At 39.4% G+C, this 20,293-nt stretch overlaps 3 protein-coding genes and 1 non-coding gene across 4 annotated transcripts; 3 read left to right on the top strand and 1 right to left on the bottom strand.

Moving 5' to 3' along the window:
* The first annotated feature begins 972 nt into the window (after positions 1 to 972).
* Positions 973 to 2,619, top strand: LOC101313000. Its single transcript, XM_004294588.1, has 3 exons — positions 973 to 1,161; positions 1,294 to 1,412; positions 1,996 to 2,619. Exons 2-3 carry the CDS (start codon positions 1,358 to 1,360, stop codon positions 2,436 to 2,438), a joined length of 498 nt encoding a protein of 165 aa, XP_004294636.1. The 5' UTR covers positions 973 to 1,161; positions 1,294 to 1,357; the 3' UTR covers positions 2,439 to 2,619.
* Positions 2,620 to 10,594: 7,975 nt separating this feature from the next.
* On the top strand, positions 10,595 to 11,892 carry LOC101306509 (WUSCHEL-related homeobox 3-like). Its single transcript, XM_004295913.1, has 2 exons — positions 10,595 to 11,044; positions 11,575 to 11,892. The coding sequence occupies exons 1-2, from the start codon at positions 10,595 to 10,597 to the stop codon at positions 11,890 to 11,892; spliced, it is 768 nt and encodes a 255-aa protein (XP_004295961.1).
* Positions 11,893 to 12,640: 748 nt separating this feature from the next.
* On the top strand, positions 12,641 to 12,713 carry TRNAK-UUU. Its single transcript has one exon. It is a non-coding gene; the product is annotated as a tRNA-Lys (tRNA).
* Positions 12,714 to 13,349: 636 nt separating this feature from the next.
* On the bottom strand, positions 13,350 to 17,645 carry LOC101306218 (putative respiratory burst oxidase homolog protein H-like). The gene is given in 13 exon segments (XM_004295912.1): positions 13,350 to 13,459; positions 13,565 to 13,643; positions 13,739 to 13,867; positions 13,945 to 14,121; positions 14,194 to 14,368; positions 14,762 to 14,875; positions 14,954 to 15,069; positions 15,153 to 15,248; positions 15,589 to 16,398; positions 16,690 to 16,803; positions 16,906 to 16,954; positions 17,038 to 17,206; positions 17,300 to 17,645. Coding segments are annotated over 13 exon segments (2,484 nt in total).
* Between the last annotated feature and the right edge of the window lie 2,648 nt (positions 17,646 to 20,293).

Genomic DNA, 20,293 nt, shown 5'->3' with positions numbered 1-20,293 from the left:
GGTAGTAGCTTTTGTCACTGGTGGTAGTAGTTTTTGTGTTCGTCGAAAACCTCACAGTAGTAGCTTTTGTAGGCGGTGGTAGTAGCTTTTGTAGCTTGTGGTAGTAGTTTTTGTGGCTGGTGGTAGTAGTTTTTGTTTTCATCAGAAACCTCACAGTAGTAGCTTTTGTAGGCGGTGGTAGTAGCTTTTATAGCTGGTGGTAGTAGCTTTTTTAGCTTGTAGTAGTAATTTTTGTCCTCGTCAGAGGTCGGCCGGAAACCTCGCCGGAGGTTGGTCGGAAATCTCGCCGGAGGTCGGCCGGAAACTTTTGTAGTAGCTTTTGTAGGCGATGGTAGTAGCTTTTATAGCTGGTGGTAGTAGCTTTTTTAGCTGGTAGTAGTAATTTTTGTCATCGTCGGAGGTCGGCCGGAAACCTCGCCGGAGGTCAGTCGGAAATCTCGCCGGAGGTCGGCCGGAAACCTCACCGGAGGTCCGCTGGAAATCTCGCCGGAGGTCCGCCGGAGACTGTTCCGAAATGAGAGTGGTTGTTGACTTTTTATACTAGTGGCATTCTTGTAAATATAAAGGAGAAAATCTAATTTTTTTGTTGGATGGCAGTCTGTAATTATGTTGAACTTTAATACTTAATACAAAACTTTATTTAGACTTGGGTGGACTTATGTGGGTAAAAATATTGGGGTGGATCTATGTGGGAAAAAATGTCTCAAAGTGGACTTATATGTAATCGGCCCAAAAGAAAAGTGTTGCTCGTTTTAAGAAAAAAAAACAAAACATGTGCAACTACAAGAGTGTGGGCCGAGCAGATGTCACAATGGGCCGAGCGTTGGACTAGAACAAAGTTGGTTGGGTGACTTGGGTCCATACTCCATAGGTCTCTACAAAGTCGCTTATTAAAGGTTGGAATTAGAAAGAGTTGAGAAGAGTAGAGGATCGGGAAAGAAAGCTTGAGGGTTCTAGAGCGAAGCCAAACCCTAACTGCACACAGGTCACAGCCAAAGATGAAAGCTGAAGAACCGCAGGTGGCGCCGCCGGGCATCCGCCGTGGGAAAGATCTGCCCAAAGATGATAAGCCGGTCATCCTCCGCTGGCAAGATCTGCCCGAAGATGATCCAAACAGAGATATGATTATTGTGGCCCCCGAAGATTTTATGCCCCCGCCTGGTATGTAATTTATAGTTTGATTTTAAGGATTTCGATCGCCTGGTCTGTCATTTCTATTTTGATTTTAGGGATTTCGATGAGTTTAGATCTTGCAGGCGCCATAGTTTGATTTCTTTACTGATTATTTAACAGAGAAGGAGAGTGAAAAACCATTGGCTAATTACATCAAATAGGTGATTTTGCTCTGGCCTGTAAGATGTGTCCTAATCCAGATTGGCACCCGACCTTTCAGTGCCCCAACCTCACTCCTGGTATGTACTCTGCTTTTCATTTTTGATAATGTAATTAAATTTTACTTTGCTTGCTGCCTGCTGTTTGTGTGTTTCGGAATTCTCTCTTCTTTATTTTGAATCCTTTCAATGAGTTTATTCTGGACAAATGTTTGTTTAGTTTTTGGGAATATTCCTCGGGTTAGCTATGCAAGCTCCGCTATCTGAACACGTTGAGCTTTGATTCAAATTCTATTAGCTGTAGAATGTTTATTAAACAATTTCGTAAAGTATAACTTACCTTAAATCCTTAATATATTCTTTCTAGCATTGTGTTCTGATATATCATATATGTTTTCATAACTTCATTCATGGATGTGAGTTTGTGTGGCAAGGAAGAATCTAGCTGTGCGTACTTACACCTCACCTCACACCTCCAGTCCCTTGCGTTACCAATGTTGTTTGGGTCAACTATGCCTTCCCATTTAATCTGCAGTCTCTTGATTTTTAGTTTTATCAACGATATGGTTCATTTTTTATCTTCTTATTAGGATAATTACTGATGCATGAATTATGTATTGTTTGTTGTCATGTGGTCACCGCTAACTTTTCATTTTTACCACAGAGCTCAAGGAATGGCTAAAAGAAGCAAGACTCAAAGGTGGAACATTTAGGGCTTTCCACCCTGATGACCGGTATTGTCACGTTTGTTTGTCGAAAGACCACTGGTCTTCAGCATGCCCGTACCAGATTGAACTTCCAGTAGGTGCAACAATTGGCCCTTTTGCTGAAATACTCTGTCTGTGTTGTGGTGAGGATAGACCTCACCCTGGTGTGCCTGGTGTCGACTGGAAAGCAAGAGTTGTTCTCAAGGATTCTTGTATGTTAGGTAGCCCTGAAGCTTTAAGAAGGGCAGCTGCCGCCCGCGGCATCAAGGCAAATACATCTGCAGCAGCCAGTGGCACTGTCCTGAAGGCAAGTGCTTCAAAAGCCACAACTGCTGGCACTGCCACCTCCACCTCCACATCTGATGAGTACTTGGTTTCTTCAACCAGCCTTTCTGCGTAGGATACATTAGAGTCTGATTTGCCTGTACCTTTGCAGATGGGCTCTCTGGAATAGAAATGTAATTCGGAACAAACAAGTTAGAGTTATTATATTGATGTATATCCTTGTTTAATTGTCTAGGACAAATGCAGATATGATGTGTAGTTGGTTGGATGCTATATAGTTCAGTTTGCTCTTATCATCTCTGTCGTCCCATTTCTTTTGATTAGTCTGATGCAGCAGGTGCTCATCCTCATACACGGTTTGCGTATGTCGCTTTGGTGATCTTCTTTGGACCAAAATGCTTTGCGGTTCTGTTCTAGTTCTAGTCTGGATGAGTTTGGATTGATGATTTGATCCGTTAACGATAAAGAGTTGTTACTCCGTTAGTTTGCTTTTAGGTTGACCAGAAACCAACGTCACATTTTTCTTTCTCTGGGGATTGTAATGCTGTTGACGGAACCTGTTATCGGGGTAACAACAGATAAACAAGATAACGTAAGGAGATAAATATTCGTTTCCATAGACCAAGACCTCGTTTCGCTTGTAGTGACCAACCAAATGATATGTGACTAACCCGAATTGGAAACGCGTTGGGGCAGTTCGTTAGGGCGGAGCAAGGTGCCCTTCTGCGTAAGGAGCACATCCAAAAGATCCTCCTAATCCATGATGTTCGTCGGTGAATTTGGAGGCGCCGAACTTGGAGTTTCGCTTTGAGAAATGTCACGGCGTCTGCGGGGCATGTGGTTTCTTTGGACATGGCGGCGGTGTGTGTGATAAGGGTTTGGAGGTTGCTGTCATGGCAACTCTGCCTTTAGTGGTGTTGGATATGAACTCGGAGATGAGGAGGTGTTGGAGGTCGATGAACCTGGGAGGAATGCGGCAAGATCTGAGGTGAGGATGGACGACATCGAAACGGGTCAAACGGCAGCGCCAGAGGAAGTCGAGCTATGCTCGGATTCTTCGGCGGGAAACCTAATCTCAAATTAGGGTTGACCGCTGAGAATCAGGATTTGGCATTGACTGGGCCTGAGGATCATGGGCCGGAGGTGGGGATGCATTTTTCTGCTGGGTTGGACTTGGTTTCTAAAGGGCTGGCTGCTGGGCCCAAATCTTCTTCAAAAAATCAATTGATCGGGGGGGTTTTTGGGCCGGATTGGGAACTTTTCTCTTTCACATTGGTGAGCTGGTAGATGTCCCAGTGGAAGGTCCAGTGACCTATGTGAGGAAAAGAAAGACTGGCCGTCCGATTGAAAGCAAGGATAAGAAGTCGGACAATCAGAGGTACCTCCACTCGAGTTTGTTTCAGTGCCTGCACCTCCTTGTCCTACTTCTAAGGGCAAAGGAGAAAATCTGAGTTTAGACTCATGGCTTTTATTATTCTTAGAATAAATAGCTATGCTCTATTTTCCATAAATAATAGGTTATATTATGAGAAATTTTTTAGCGTTACGGGAGGACTATGTGGCAGTATGACGTGTTCCTACATTCCAATCAAATATTAACACATAGATTTTATTACGGAAAAATTAGATCAGCTATTTTATCAAAGACAATTTTGGGTTTGTTGTTGCTTTTTAAACCCTAAACCATAAACTCTAAACCCTAGACCTTTAACTCTAAACCTTCAACCCTAAACCCTAAACCCTAACCCCTAAACCCTAACCCCTAAATCCTAGTCCAAAATCAACAAAGTCCAAACTCAACAAAGACCCATGAAGGTCATTTCACAAAAAATAGAAAACCTTAGTTTATATTTTAGTTGTAATAAATCCACATGTCAATATTTGATTGGATTGTAGGACCACATCATACTGTCACGTGATCCTCCTGTAGCATCTAAAAATTTCTCGTTATATTTACTTTTGCAAATAAATCTGCCCTATGTGGCATGGTTGAATTTCAGTTTAGTTATTGATTTTCCTGTAAGTTTTTTGCCTACTATAGGCTTGCTTAGTTAGGTGAGCATGAATTGTGTAACGAGGATGTGGTCCCTTGCAAATCACTTTATTCTTATTTGCCCTATATATGTACGCAAGAATTTTACTTTAGTTGTTGATTTGCTTGTAACTCTACATTTGTACTCCTACTGCTTTGGTAGTCATCAATGATATTTTTCTTGATTCAAAAATAATGACACTATAAAATTCATCTCATTTGAATGTAATCTAACTTTATTTGTGCCTAAATATGTTTTGGCCACGATCCTCAGCAGGGGTAGAGGGGTAACTTGGCAAGTCCAAATATAAAAGGAAGGGTGTGGGGCGTGCCACCATGCGGACGCGGAATGCAAAGTGCACCGGTACTAGACTTCTAATCAAACGACAGGGGCTTCCGGTGCCACCTTGCGGACGAGGATTACAAGCAATCCTCTTATCCGTTTGCAATCGATCAATACTCGGCGGGCGAGCAGAGCAACAATTGGGATAGTAAGCAAGGCGAGACCAAACGAGCTCTGTAAGGCTAAGGCGAGGTGCTTTAGCGTCTCGGTTTCGATTAGATCGAAGGTTTGTAGTTGTTTGTATGAGATGATTATGTGTTTGGACTGATCCTCGAACCCTCCTTATATAGGGGCTTGTAATTAACTGATAAGGATGCAATCCCACAACCTAAGTAGGATTCTGCTACCAAAGTTATACAAGGATTCGTTTTGCTTGCAAACTAAGTAACTGGGTGACGCCTGTCCAATTACATAGGTAGACTTCGCTTAGGTCACATGTACTGACCCTTCGCTTATTGAAAACTTCTCATTCTCCGAGGCGGACTCAAACACTGAAGACTTCCTTATCCCGCGAAGTGTTACAGTTCGCTTAGGAACCCACCTCTCGCGTGTCTCTAGGGTTCATATCCAAAAAGGCTTTATTTCTAGAGCCACATGTATTGACCCAAATGATATCCAAGACTTTATTAATCTAGTCATGGACCAAAATATCTGTTGGGCTCAAACAAAATCAACAATTTTTAACTAGTCAAAAAAGAAAAATTATTCTTTTGTTTATTTTGATGAGGTTATTTGACCCTTACCTATTAAACATGTATATGGAGAGAAAAAGTGGAAGAGTGAAGATTTTGCCAGAACTTTCTTCGGTTGCCGAAATTTCTCCGGTCGTCACCATAATTGATGCGGGAGCTATGCCTGGTGATGAACCAAGGGCCAAGAGGAATGCACAGGCGCCAGAGTATCTTAAGGACTAGGTTTGGTCCAAAAGATGATTCCTTATTATATTATGCTTTGGTTATTTACGTACCTATTAAGTTGTGGTAGTTTTAATGTTGTTGCTTACTTCCTTTTAAGGACTAGCTAGGTTTTGTTCTCTATTTAAAAGATGTATTGGCTCTTGTAAGGGGTCTTTTGATCATTCATATATTATAAGTATTGGCAGCCGCCAGGGCATCACTATCTTCTTCTCATGTTGTCTTGTGTGTTTGAGTCCAGAGAGGCTTTGAGCCGCATCAATAATTTCGCTGGAACCTAACTGGATCCTCGGTGAAGGCTTTATTCATGTTCAATAAACTTTATTCATGCTTTTGGACCCCTATTAATTAGGTTAACGACCTCTAATAATCAGTTTATTGACCTCTAATAAACCATGAAAAAAACTTGCATCACACCAAACTTTGCGAAAATTACCTATGATAATTAAATTCTTTTTACCTTCCGGTGTAGACGAAACCCGTTTGACCCAACCGTATCTGGATAATCCGACCTAGTCGGATTTCTCACCTCCGTCAACTGTCGACGATGACACTGAGGGTGAGTGTAAAATATATTGTATATACTTACTTTCCTTGTGTGTAGAGGATATATATTATGTACTTACTTTCCTTGTGTGTGTAGGATATATATTATGTAGAATTGTACGTAGGAGATCTTTTCCTTTTCCTATTAGGATTATGTTAGTATCTCTGGATCTTTTCCTATTAGGATTATGTTAGCATCTCTATACATATCTCACATAGTATTACCAAACCATTACTTTGAGAAGGATCTGAGAAAGAAAGTTTAAGAGCGAAGCCGAATCCTAACTGCACACAGCCATGGGGAGATCATCCGGGAAGGTCAAGAAAGCTAAAGAACCGCCATTTGCGCCGCCGGTCATCCGCCGTTGGAAAGATTTACCCAAAGATGATAAGCCGGTCATCCTCCGTTGGCAAGATCTACCCAAAGATGATCCAAACAGAGATATGGTTATTGTGGCCCCCGAAGATTATATGAAGGAGAATGAGAAAACAAAAGTGAAAGGGGAAAAGGCGGAAGGACCAGCATTGGCTAATTACATTAAAATAGGTGAATTTGCTTTGGCTTGTAAGATGTGTCCTAATCCAGATTGGCACCCGACCTTTCAGTGCCCCAACCTCACTCCTGAGCTCAAGGAATGGCTAAAAGAAGCAAGACTCAAGGGTGGAACATTTAGGGCTTTCCACCCTGATGACCGGTATTGTCATGTTTGTTTGTCGAAAGACTACTGCTCTTCAGCATGCCCATACCAGATTGAACTTCCAGTGGGTGCAACTGTTGGCCCTTTTGCTGAAATACTCTGTCTGTGTTGTGGTGAGGATAGACCTCACCCTGGTGTGCCTGGTGTCGACTGGAAAGCAAGAGCTGTTCTCAAGGATTCTTGTATGTTAGGTAGCCCCGAAGCTTTAAGGAGGGCAGCTGCCGCCCGTGGCATCAAGGCAAATACATCAGCAGGCGCAGCCAATGGCACAAATGCTTGAAACCCGGCAGCTACTGGCACTTCTGCCGCCTCCACCTCTAGATAGGATGAGTACTTGGTTTATTCAACCAGCTAACCTTTCTACGTAGGATATACATGAACTTCTGCATATTGGCTTTCTAGTATATATAGAAATGTAATTTGCATTCCTCAAACAAGATAGAGTGTTTCTGTAGATGTATATCTTGTTTAATTGTCTTGGACATAAGCAGCTATGATCGATCTGTAGTGAACTAGTGATAGATCAGTTTTACTTCATACTCGTATCATGGCACCATGATATCAGAATTTCAGTTTATATAAAATATTGCATGACATGTTTGAACTCAAACAACTCAAAATCTAACCCATAACCTTATATAGCTTGTGACGAAAGTTGTTCGATAAACCAAAACGCGTATGACAAGTTTCCCCAAATTAAAATGACCCACACCTCATCTTCTATGCAATCTCCTTATTCAGGAGGTACCCAACCAAGATATGCGTGCTTCTTCGTTAATTAAAAAATAATAAAAAATAAATAAATCTTCATCCTCACGCCCAAGCACTAGCAGTGCCAAACACTCCCTGAAAAAGCCACATTGCCCATTTTTGGGTTTTGGAAGATCCAAGCAAAAACCCAGGCCCAGATGTTGATGTGGGCAGGTAAACAAGAGGGGTTAATTTCTCTATTAAAGGTAAAATAATGCCAACAACATATATATCAGGATGTCATGAAAAACCATGTGATCATTCATATCAATCAAGTTAATTAAGCTAAACCTAAGCCCAGTACGAGTAGGTGTATATATGCACATTTTATTTGCGTATTCCTCGATCAATTCACACCACTGATTGAAATACTCACTGCAATGCCCAATGGTATCAACTGCAGCGTACTTGTTTGTCTTTTATCTTTTTTCTATTAGATATATAGAGACGAGGATCTACTAGATTTACTGAAGACGTCATAAAATGTTGGGGCTTGTAGTTTAGGGTTTCTTATTTGCTTAAGATATATCTGGGGAATTGCACATTCCATAGATATTTTTTGTTAATAGACAATGACTTGACCATGTCGATCACGACACTTGCAAAATGAGGTGATCATGAAGTGAATGATCGAGGATTGAGACAGATGAAAAGGTGATCGAGAGAGATTTTTTTTTGTTTTTGGCTTAAACCGCGATGAAACGGAAAAAAGAGTGTTACACCATAGTATGTCTACTCATCGAAAATAAAAAAATAAATTTATAACTCGTAACTAAATAATAAAAACTAACAAAAACGAAAGGTGAAAAACTTCAACTAATCACTATTATAAAAAATAAAATAACAAAGAGATCGAGAGAGATTAGTAGAGATCGACTAGAATATATATGAAATCGGGCCAAGAAGGACAAAGATCGGGCATCCCATTGATGAACAATTGTATGAACAATTTTCCCACTCATAGCAGACATTAGATATAACTTCTGAAACCCGAATATGAAACATTAAACATGCAGGATCGTTCAAACGAAAAATAGACTATTATATACTAGTAGTATTGGAAAATTGTATTGTACACCCAAATTCATATACATTTTTCAACACAGAAAATAATGCACATTCTCTCACACCTTAACAACACTCATTATTCGTGTAAATCATAAATACAAATGATATTCCAATAGTTATTTATGTAAAACAAATGGCAATAAAGATTAAAGAGCATATATATCAATTGCGGCCCTAATGATTTAAGTAGAACAAAGAGTTTCAATTATAAATGCGCTCAACAGAGAATGCTGTTGCGTGCCTACAAATTTTACGCACTATTTAACTTCATGATTGAAAAAATAATTTCTTTGGTTTGTCGTAAGCTCTCAATAGTCCTATATATCTGTCACTGCATGGAGCTGTCGACAATTTTTCTGATATGGATAATTGACAAATGAATGGTTGAGATTGGGAGAATGTTGTCAGAGAGAAAAATATTAGACCAGCAAGAAAGTCAAGAGAAGACATGTTACTGGATCCTGCATTCATATTTATGAATGTTATATGTCTGCTTCTGGAAAATTGAGAGCTTAAGTTTCCATTTCCACAGTAGAGTCCCCTTGAAACTGTCGGTTAATGGTTGATAGCTCAATCTGCTGTCTGCAATGGTTCACATTATTGTACAAGACCTTTTGTAGGGGCCGGGAGACGTTTTTTCATCATCTGAGATTTTTTTTTTTCTCTAACTGATTAGATTCTTTCAAAATTAGAAAGTGAGTAGTGAGATCGAATATTCTTGAATGATTCATGTTGAGTGTATGTTCTTGATGATAGGTAAAGATTTGCGGATGACATGATCGGCATTTGAAGCTCTCTTTTGGCCAGATCTTGATTAGCTAGCTATACTGTTAAACTTGTATTTCACCGGTAAAACTATTTGATAATTTTTACAGTATTCGTAGTATATAAATCAAGATTCATGTATCCAATGAAGTTCTACTATAACGATGTGGTGAGTAAATATGATAGTGATACGCAACATGAAAACTACGAAGAAATGCTAATTATATATGTAGTCAATTTTTGAAATCTGCATGTCTCAGCTGGGTCACTGATGAAAAGATCAGTATCATATTTCCACATTTTGCCTAAAGTTCGCAATGACTTTCTAATCATGGAAACGGTGGACAAAAACTTGAAACTGAAAATGGAAAATATGGCTTAGGTATGAAACCGTCTTGTATCTATGATGCATGACACTTCTCTTATTATGAGGGCAAAAATTTGGTAAGCGCTATATATTTTCTGTAAGGGCTGCCGGATCCAAACATTTGATCAGTTGAGGGTATCTGCGTGACGTGCAATCACATTAATAATTATCAGGAAAATACGCTATCTCTTATTTAACATTTGTCTAATCTAGTATGTCCGAAGAAGTTAACTTTGTAGCGAATGCATGCTTGTTTTAGTTCAGAAATGGAATCTCAGACTTCAATCTTCAATCGTCTAAATAAGATCGACTGATCCTGGAGGTTTTCTTTTGTAATTTTGTTATACTTCACTAACTAGTGTCTGTTGTAACAAGTAATAACAAACTAGAATAATATTACTTACTTTGATTGGTGTCCTTTTTTATTCTGTGCATTGATTAAGTAAAATTATTTGGTGATGATGACATAATCGTTCAAGTACCTTACACCCATGCCATACCCTCTCATCAGTCCAGTACTGAAACCTACACTACTTGAATGCCCCTCTCAAGGAACTGAAGCATCATCATTGACAAGTCTGCAGCACAACTGCTGCTACTATTTATTTTCTTTTAACCCCACACTGTTTTCTGTTTGCAATACCCCTCTTTTTGTCTCTCCTCCCTCTCTATATCCACTGTATCTTTCTCTCTGTCTTTCTACATATACCCTCCCTCTGCATCCAAACCTCCTCCACTACAATTCCAATTGATAAAATCATTCCAAATTAACAACTTGGTCAAGATCAATGCCTCCTGCAGCGAATTTTTCAGCTTCTTCTTCTTCAGCATCATCCTCAAGATGGTGCCCAACCCCAGAGCAACTGATGATCCTTGAAGAGATGTATAGGGCTGGAGTCAGAACTCCCAATGCTTCCCAAATTCAACACATCACTACCCAGCTCTCTTACTATGGAAAGATTGAGGGCAAGAATGTGTTCTACTGGTTTCAGAACCACAAGGCAAGGGACAGACAAAAGCTTAGGAGGAAGCTTTGCAAGCAACTTCATCTTCAACAGCAACAACTCTACCATAATTATTACCATTCTCAACATCATCACCCACAGCAGCTAATGCTCAACCAGCAGAGCCTTCTAGGGTACCTTGATCAGTCTCCTCCTGCTTCTTCTGTTCTTCATCAGCTGCCGCTTTGTTGCCATCATCATAACTTATTTTCCGGTACCGGTTTTCTCCCTCAGGTACATAATTATATATAGATATAGGTATATAATGTGATCTCTAACTGTGAAATCTGAATTGATGTTTGTACGAAAAGATCTTGTCACAATTCGATCATCAATTCTAGTCATCATCACGAATATTGTGAGAGAAAAGTATGTGCCTGTCTATATATATGCAAGAATCTATCATTTCTAGCTTTTATAATTAATTTGATGAGATATATATCTGTGTATTAGTGGAAAGAGAGGACATTCTTCATTATTATTGGGGATTGAGACTGTTTCAGCTTAACACGTACTGATTCCTATAGCTGCAAAATTAACACGTACTGAGCAGTATATAAATCATATGAGACAAAAATACAAGTTGAATGGAAAAAGATACTATTGGAAAGGTAAACTGTTTTTTAGATCTTTTCTATTTCTGTGTTTCCTTTAATCAATGCATGTTTCTGGTACTTGTTAACTTCTTTAAACACCAAGTTTCTGATGAAATTAGGGTTTCCAGTTTGGTCTTATGATCGAATTCTGTTTTGGCATGTATATAGGTGGGAGTTGAGGATGCATTGATGAACTTCACGCGCAAGGTCCATGAAATCCCATCAGCAACAGCAGAGAGATCGGAGATGGAGAAGTCGGTGATTAACATGTATGGCCATGATTGGATGACGACGACGACAGCAACGATGGATCTGGCCCCATCCTCATCACCTGCATGTTGTATCAGATCAGCTACTGCTACTCCTCCCAGACCCCTCAAAACCCTCCAACTCTTCCCCATCAAGTCCTCTAGTCTCAGAGCTGAAGATCATGAAGAAGGAGAAGAATCTACATCTTCACCATCCAACCCTAGAAACTATATTTAAGTAAAAACCCTAGCTACCTCGACAACTGCCTCATGCATGCGTCTCTCTGATCCCTCATATTCAGTATTGAGCTGCAGCTAGAGATGCTACATTGCTACAGCTAGACTTAAAATTTGCGTCTGTGACTTGTATCGGTGTCTTGGTTTCTGTATTGTGTTTTCCTGAGGTGTACGATGTGAAAGATCTGAATTGTCTAGTGAGTAAAAAGGGTCCGATCCTTTAGCCTAGTTACTATCATGCATCTGTGTAACCTAAACTCACCCACTAGTACTGCAACTACTGCATCTGCTATGTTACCCCTATGTATATTATTGCTTAGAAATATTGAGCTTTAATCAAAGGGGTGTTAGTATTATTTTTTCTTGGTTTTAGTTCTTATATAGTTTGTCTGTATGTAGCTTAATTCAAAGCTAGCTGCCATACATATTGCAGGAAGGCCATGCTCTAGAAGGACATGTAGATATGACAATATGTAGTCACGTAGAAGTCAGCTTTTTGGTATTTACTTGTGTCTTGGACCTTTCAATCAAGCCAATGCATGCATGCACTATTAGTTCATCACATTCTGTATGTTGAATTCAAATTCAAAACACCACGGTGAAATAATGAAAGGGTGAACTCACTAGCGTAAGTAGCGTTATACTATACAATGGACAAATTTGTCGAGTGATGGCAAAACTGTGACAATCAGGTGTACCGAAGTTGATAAAACTGATGAACTTAATTTTCTGCAATAGTAGATATACAAGCCGTCTTAGCTCAGCTGGTAGAGCGCGTGGCTTTTAACCACGTGGTCGTGGGTTCGATTCCCACAGACGGCGTTTCCTTTGTGTCTTTTTTTCATGACTCAATCTCAAAGCAGAAAGGTCGTGGGTTCGATTCCCACAGACGGCGTCTCCTGTGTTTCTTTTTTTCATGACTCAATCTCAAACCAGAAAATACAGTACCAAAGGTCCAAACCGACCAATTGCCTCGACGACAAAACACAGTCACAGTGGAAAGAGACACTTCCTGTGGAGGAATCGACCCCAAACGACATCATCAAACGCTCAATCTCTTTGTCAATATCAGTCCTCCCTCATTTGACCTTTCATGATAACCACGAGGATGACAATGAGACATTGCTACAGGTGAATAGCAAAGGTTATATCCTTTTTGTGATCAGATGTTCTTGTTTTTGGAAGAAGATTCTTCTTCTTTTTTCTTATGCAATCGATATATCTAGACATGACGGTTTTAACTCGGCATCACCATAATTTTAGACTTCTATATTAAGAACGAAACAACAATGTACATCAAACTAATATATCTTGAGTCTTCCAAATTTACCAACTTTAATTAATCTGTTCTCGCTTTTCTATTATTGTATCTTGTTCCTTCAATGTACAATGTTTAAGGTCAAGGGGAGGAGTGAGTTTCTACATATACATGTCCTGCATGTGGTGTGTGTAGCTATTCTAGAAATTCTCCTTGTGGAACTGGAACCGGGTTGATGAATTTAAGCTAAATTCTAGGCAAAGGTTCTTTAGTGTTTTGATAAGTACTGGAGTTCCACAGTAGAAGACGCCTGCAACAAAGAAAATAAACAGAACCATCTTATGCTTCAAGTGTAGAAAACTTTGTAGCTTGAAGGATTCACTACGTACTACTCATCATTAATTAGTATGCTTACCTATTCGAGATGATTGATGAGCTGCAGCCAAGTCTGAAAACACCTTTCTCCAATTAGGTCTTGAAAAATGTGTTCTTATCTGTCACAATTACGGTAAAAATGAGATATAGCTAGAATTAGTGTTTAATCCATCAACAATTTTTTTTGTATGTGGTAAATTTGGTTAGTGAATACCCGGCTTTGTGAGACAACATCAACCCCATTCTTAGCGTGTTGCAGTCTCTGTACCATGGTAATAAGCGCAGACCGTGCATCTCCTTCTTCGTAGACGCTTGTCAAGTAGGTATGCATTTCTATTACTCGCTGCAACAATCATCGATTCTCATTAGTGGAATATCAGTAGTGATGGTTCCTGTTAAAGCAGGCGCTTTGAAACTCACATGCTGGTCACATTCTGCAATATCATCCATGACGCCTTTAAACCATTCAAATGAACCTTGTTCCCTTGTTAACCAGTAAAAGTATGCTCTTTCTGGAGTCTTTGTGTTCACTTCAACATGGTCGCCGCTTAGCAACTTTCCTAAGGAGCTTCTTCGTCGAACATGACCTCCTGACTCCTGCATAAGTTAACTAATCTGAAGTGTTACTTACCATTTTCATCACAATTTGGATATATTCAAGTCTTTTGCTTCTTAACTTACAGGCCCTTCAGCGTATTTTTTGCTTATATGGTTTATGATATCCTTTGCGACGCTGATGAAAGGAGTTGCTCCAATTCCAAGACCTATGAGCAATAAGATGTCATACTTGGTGTAATTCTGAGCAGGGGCTCCAAAGGGTCCCTTTAATACAATCCTCGGATATCTGTTACAAAAAGTAGCAGTTACGTACCAATATATGATACCATAGTGAAATCATTTTAAAGTCTGCTCACACTGGTTGTTTAGGATCGAATTCTTCTAATTTATCGAAGTCTTCTACAGGATCATAGGTTTTCGGTCTCACTCTAGTTTCTATTCTAACCAGAGATCCCTTTCTAGTAGTCTGTGTAGTTTGAACCTGACTGCTGACCTGCATACGTTAATGAAATGATCTATAAAAGAGAAGAAAACATTGTAGGTAGAACCATAGAACAAACAGATTCAAATGAAAAAAAAAATATAAAAAATCTGTAGCCTAAAAGCGTAACAGTAGCAAAATCTTGATGTGATTTAGATGATATGATCTGAATTAAAACATTAGAACAAAATTCTAAACAATTGTACTACCTTAGAAAAGATGTTTCTGAGCTCTGTAGTCCAGTCTCCCAGAGCTCTGATGTGGACACTCAAGTATTCATCTCCTGGGGCAGAAGTGATGCTGAAGGGATGCCTGTATCCAATGAAATGCTTTGAGTAATTGAGGATAGTTTAGCTTCTGATAATGTCAAAGAACTGTGTGATATATTACCATTCGAAATTTGACAGATCAGGACACTTGAGAAAGAGGTACATTCCACTTTCGTACTTGAATCCGGGAGGTTTGGTCATGTACAGTGCGAGAACATTTCCTGTGTAAGTTATCGCCTGAAATGTTCCAGGAACTTGATGACGTTCATGAACTTTCTATATATTGTAGTGAACTGGTAAAGTTTCAGCTAAAAACTGACCTTAATGACACAGACAGGGTGTGAAAATTCTCGAAATATTGTAACCAGTCGTTCACTTGCATACAATAACACTGGAACTGATACATACATCCATGTCTGCCAAAATTACAGTTCAGATTGTTTCAGCATTTGTTTTGCTTTACAGACTGTCATAAAATTTGAAACCAGATGGTTTCTAGGACTGATAACTAAAAGGTGCTCGCAGATGCAGTTGAATCAGTGTTAACAAAAACTATAACAGAGAAGCATAAGATTTGCGGAAATGCACTGGTCACTCTCTTGTGTGCACGTGAAAATGTATAAAGCATTATACATTATATAACTCAAATAAAGCTTCTTAGAGATAATGTGACTATTGTGACAAGCTATGCATCATCACAGTTTATTGATTCTATTTGGTCAAAGGAATTTGAGCTCAAAGAAATAGTTTACATACCGTCTTCTTGTACCATAGATCCTGAAATATTAGGAAAAAACCGTGTATGATGAAGAGTATATATGCCAATGCCAGCAACTGATGTGAATACCAGAAGGTATTAAACCCTATCCAATTCTTGAGAGGCCCTGGTAAGTTGATACTTCTCCGGAGTGAGTTCAATGCAAGAGTGAAGGAAAATGCCATGATAACAACAAAGATAATCCCAGTTATGCCTGGAATACTTTTAACCAAGTCCATGTAACTTGGCTGCTTATATTTGAAATAAGGCCCGGCAATGTCCATGAACCGATCATGTGGACATGAAATCAATCTAGGAAAATCGCAGGCTAGATGCACGATTCCATGTATACCAGTCCCAACTGTTATTCCCAATGCAATCAACTTATGGAAATTGATATTGTCATCAAAAGGGATCAAGTTACTTAAAAATGTTGATCTAAGGGCTGTAAGACCTCTCCTACAAACTGGAATGAGAATGAGAGCCATGTTGAACTTAAGGGTCTCAGCAGCACCCTTTGCAAAGCAGAGGCATCGACCCATGATTTTGTATAACGAATTTTTCTGGTACTGGCGGTATTTCCAAGTAAACAGGCCCACGTTAACCGCTAGCCACAACCCAATAATCCATATTTTCCTCCAGTTTTCGTAGACAAGCTCTATGGTAGTAGATGTGAATTTGCTCATAGGATTCCTGTACCTTCTAGGAATCATGGCTTTTGCGAGAGTTTGGGTTCTCTTGCTAATTTTTGGTTTTGCTTCCGTCTCAACCATTACCATTTCCCTAAGTAGAGTTTCTAACTGCCACATCTGGAGAAATAGAGTACAAGTATTAGGCAAACATTTTAAAGCTTTAGCTGATACGAAATCAGCAAAAACGGGAAAACCTAATAGGCAACCCCATCTTGCCCCTTTCTAACTAAGAAGTGGGGATTCATGAATCGAAGTTTCTAACTGTGATACAAATGTATATTAACTACAACTAGATGGTTAGAACTTAAAAAGATAGTGACTGGACCGACAATGTATATCAAGCTAACGATAAGAAGAAGATGAAATGAAAGGGGAGTAGCTAAAGGTGTGAACCTACATAGTTCCTACCTCTATATACCCGAGGTGGTCAGGGTCAAGCTCTTCCATGATCAAAGCTGCATATGTTGCTGCTTGATCTTTAAGATTTGCCAACTTGTTCGTGGAGGCACTCAAAATTATAACCTTTACCATAAGAAGTTTTAGAAATCTCATTTCATAAACAGAAAAAAAAGAAAAAAAAGAAAAGGAAAGGAAAACATGTAACTGAGTCTCATAATATCATACCTCCATTACCTCATCCTCTGAGAGCTTCCCATCACCATTCTTGTCACACCTAACAAAAATCATCAGCCTCCCTTTTCATTCTAGTTTGTATTTTCAAGCATGTTAAACCAAGAAACAAGAGCTTTGCCTTACATGTCAAAGAATATCTGAAGCCGGGATTCGGTGTCTTCACTAGTCAAGTCTTCCCAAAACAGCCTCAATTCAACAATAGTAATCCCATCGGCTGCACACAGCTTCCTTCTCCTACACAATGCATCAAACAGTTGGCCTGCAAACTCCTTCGACTCTCGTCCACCCATTCCTACGAAACAAAAGCGTCTAAATCCTCATATACATCGTGTTCCTTGTTCCATTTCAAGAACTGTACTTAATTAAAAAAACGTGCACAACTTACCAATGCAGGTTCCAAAGTCGTCCCTAGAGAGCCTATCTTCAACTGCATATTGATGGAAGCGCTTTTCCATAGGCTTCCATGCTTCAGATTCCTTCCCTTTGATATTAAGAAAATGCAGGCCCTTAAGCCCTCCTCCTCCTCCTCCTCCTCCTCTTGCTTCAACCTTTCCCGTGCCACTAGGAACATTTCCATGAAATCCAGCTCTCCTCCTTACAATGTTATTGGTCCCCGTCAATACATTCTCATTGGAACTACTTGGCACATCAACCATGGGATCAATATCGATGTTTTGAAGGACCCCTTTTGATGGGACGTCCTCCTTACCCTCATTTTCTGAGATGTTCATTGAAGCCAGGTAAAATTTAGCCTAGCTAACTGTCATGTGAATAAAGATTGAAGACTGAAGATTGAAGGTTGAAGATTGAAGAACGAAGATATTGGAGAAGGACATAGAAACTGCAGGTTGGGGGTTGTGGAGAGAAAACAAAGTTGAAATGGTCACAAGGGTTTGCAAAGGAGGGAAGGGCAATTGAAGGTTTCATTCCGTCTTGTCTAATAATAGGAACCAGAACAAATTCACTCCCACCTGCTCTCTTTTTCTTTTCTTTTTTCCTTTTTTGATTGGGAGGCTGCCTCTGTTTTGCAGCTTCATATAAGCAGCTTGACACGTTGAATACCTCATCTCAATCCGATCCTAACACGACATCGCCCCTGATAGCCCTAACTCAAATATCATGGCACTAATTCAAATATGCAAGAAAATCGAAAAAAAAACAAAACAAAAACAAAAAACAAAAAACAAAATTACTTGTAGACCAAACTCAAGCTAAATTGACCTATGATTTGGGTGATGGTAGACCAATTGATTACACACATAGGCTCATAAAGAGTCTGAAGCAATAGAAAAAATCAAAGCTAATTTGACCTATGATTTGGGCGATCGTAGACCAAACTCAAGCTAAATTGACCTATGATTTGGGCGATGGTAGACCAGCTGATTACACATAGGCTCATAAAAAGTGTAGCAAAAGAAAAAAAATCTTTCTACCTATATCCGTGGAACATAATATTAATTGTCTAAGATCTCAATTGGTATACATCTGATAAGCTTACGAGATAAGTAATAAAACTAATTTTGATGCTCATGCTGAGAACAACCCGAATTTTAAGTCTTCTCCTTGCCGTTGGCATTAGGGAGCCTTATCACTAACCTTGGCAGCAACCGGATAGGTAATACGTACAAGGACCTCTTTTTTCTTAGACCGAGATACCTTATTCCTACTACCAATGGTCTGCCGAACTTCTTCTTCAAGGATATAAGAGTCTCCTCATCACCTCATGTATCGACTAAACCCTAAATTTCAGCATGTAGTGTGAGAATTTTACCTCCAGGATAGTTTTCAAATTTTTAGGGAAGGGAGAACAACGCCACTGCATCCATTTTTCTTAGAGGGAGTAGACACCACCACCTCCTTCTCAGCAGCAGATTGAGACCCCAACAAAATGGAAGATGTATCCAACTCAGAGACAACCTCATTCTCAAGAGCAGAATGACAAGACGTGAAGAATAGCCCCAAAGGCGATGACCATTCTCTATAGTCCATGTTGCTTTAGTTCGGTCAATTCGACGAACCACTGGCTTTCGTTTTAGAGCTGGAGACGAGGATGTCTTCGGCTGAATTAATAGACAAACCAGCAGAATACATTGTTGAAAAAGCAAACCCTACTTTCGGTTGTGCACCGAATTGAATACCTCTTAAAGCATCAGGTAAGGCCTGAACTTCGTCGCACTTTTCCCCTCCATGTGTGATCAAACCACATATGGAACATCTATGCATGAAATTAAACTTCAAATGAACCTGCCTCTGGATCCAGATGAACCTGCCTCTCCAAAAGAATTGGTTTAGATATGTCATAGGTAAACAAAATCTTCTCCAATGCCTTTCTATATTCAGAACGATCAAAATCCAAATATCCATATCATCATTAGACCATATAGTAGTCATCTTAATTTCTTTATATATATTTAATCTTAAATTAGATATACCGTCTCGAGTTAAGACTGGTAAATTTCGTGAAATTGGTACGTGGACGAAGTGAGATTACATATTTAAATTTTTTTAATACGATGTTTAGAAATTCTTTTGGCAAATTTAACTTTGTATGATTATATGGGTACTTAAAGAGAGGCTCATACTTCAGAAGTAAAAACAAAAAGAGAAATTTTATTAAGGCACTAGTAGAAAAAAAAGGCTTAAGCGACGGGTATATTCACATTTAGTCGCTTAAGCAAATCCTAAGCGACGAAAATCGATATTGTAGCTGAAGATAATTTTTTTGTCGCTACAATTTTCTGGGGCGACGAAATATTTTTGTCGCCTAAGCTTCGTCGCCACAGGTCCTACTAAGGCGACAAAAGTCTTTTTGTCGCAAAGTATTTATGTAGCGACGAAAACGTTAACACTTAAGCGACGAATAAGTTTGTCGCATTACAACCTTAACCTAACCGACAAATTTATATTTCGTCGCTTTAGTTTCAGTCTAAAGCGACGGAACTTTTGGATCTTGAGCGACAAAATTATGTGTCGCATTATATCCTTCACCTAACCGACGAATTTCATTTCGTCGTTTTAATTTAAGACTAAAGCGACGGAACTTTAGTTTTGAGCGACGAAAGTGTTTGTCGCATAATATTATTAACCTAAGCGACGAAACTTTTTGACTTTAGTGACGAAATATTTCGTCGCTTAAGTGAAATCTTCTTTCTTTGTGAACCAATTATATGTAGGAAGCAATATTTTCAAAAATCTTGTGAAATAGAATGTGATTGGTATGATGAAATACGGCTTTGGTTGAAAAATCACATATTTCCGATAATGTTTGGTCCTCGATATAAGCGGTCAACCCTATTTACGCTTATGCTTCCCTATGGGGAGCCTTATCGTCGGGAGGTGAACTTCCCTAAATTTTTACATAGGTGGTTAGATCTCATCA

This window comes from Fragaria vesca, linkage group LG3 (assembly GCF_000184155.1).
Source record: "Fragaria vesca subsp. vesca linkage group LG3, FraVesHawaii_1.0, whole genome shotgun sequence".
Lineage (NCBI taxonomy): Eukaryota > Viridiplantae > Streptophyta > Magnoliopsida > Rosales > Rosaceae > Fragaria > Fragaria vesca.
Note: the sequence above shows the minus strand (reverse complement) of the source record. Positions and strands in the feature narration are given on the sequence as shown.

Bases quoted from the DNA above. Each gene is read 5' to 3' on its own strand.
- LOC101313000 (XM_004294588.1), top strand. From the start codon at position 1,358: ATGTGTCCTAATCCAGATTGGCACCCGACCTTTCAGTGCCCCAACCTC. The intron at 1,413-1,995 runs GTATGTACTCTG...TTTTTACCACAG, and splicing joins GTGCCCCAACCTCACTCCTG to AGCTCAAGGAATGGCTAAAA.
- LOC101306509 (XM_004295913.1), top strand. From the start codon at position 10,595: ATGCCTCCTGCAGCGAATTTTTCAGCTTCTTCTTCTTCAGCATCATCC. The intron at 11,045-11,574 runs GTACATAATTAT...GCATGTATATAG, and splicing joins GTACCGGTTTTCTCCCTCAG to GTGGGAGTTGAGGATGCATT.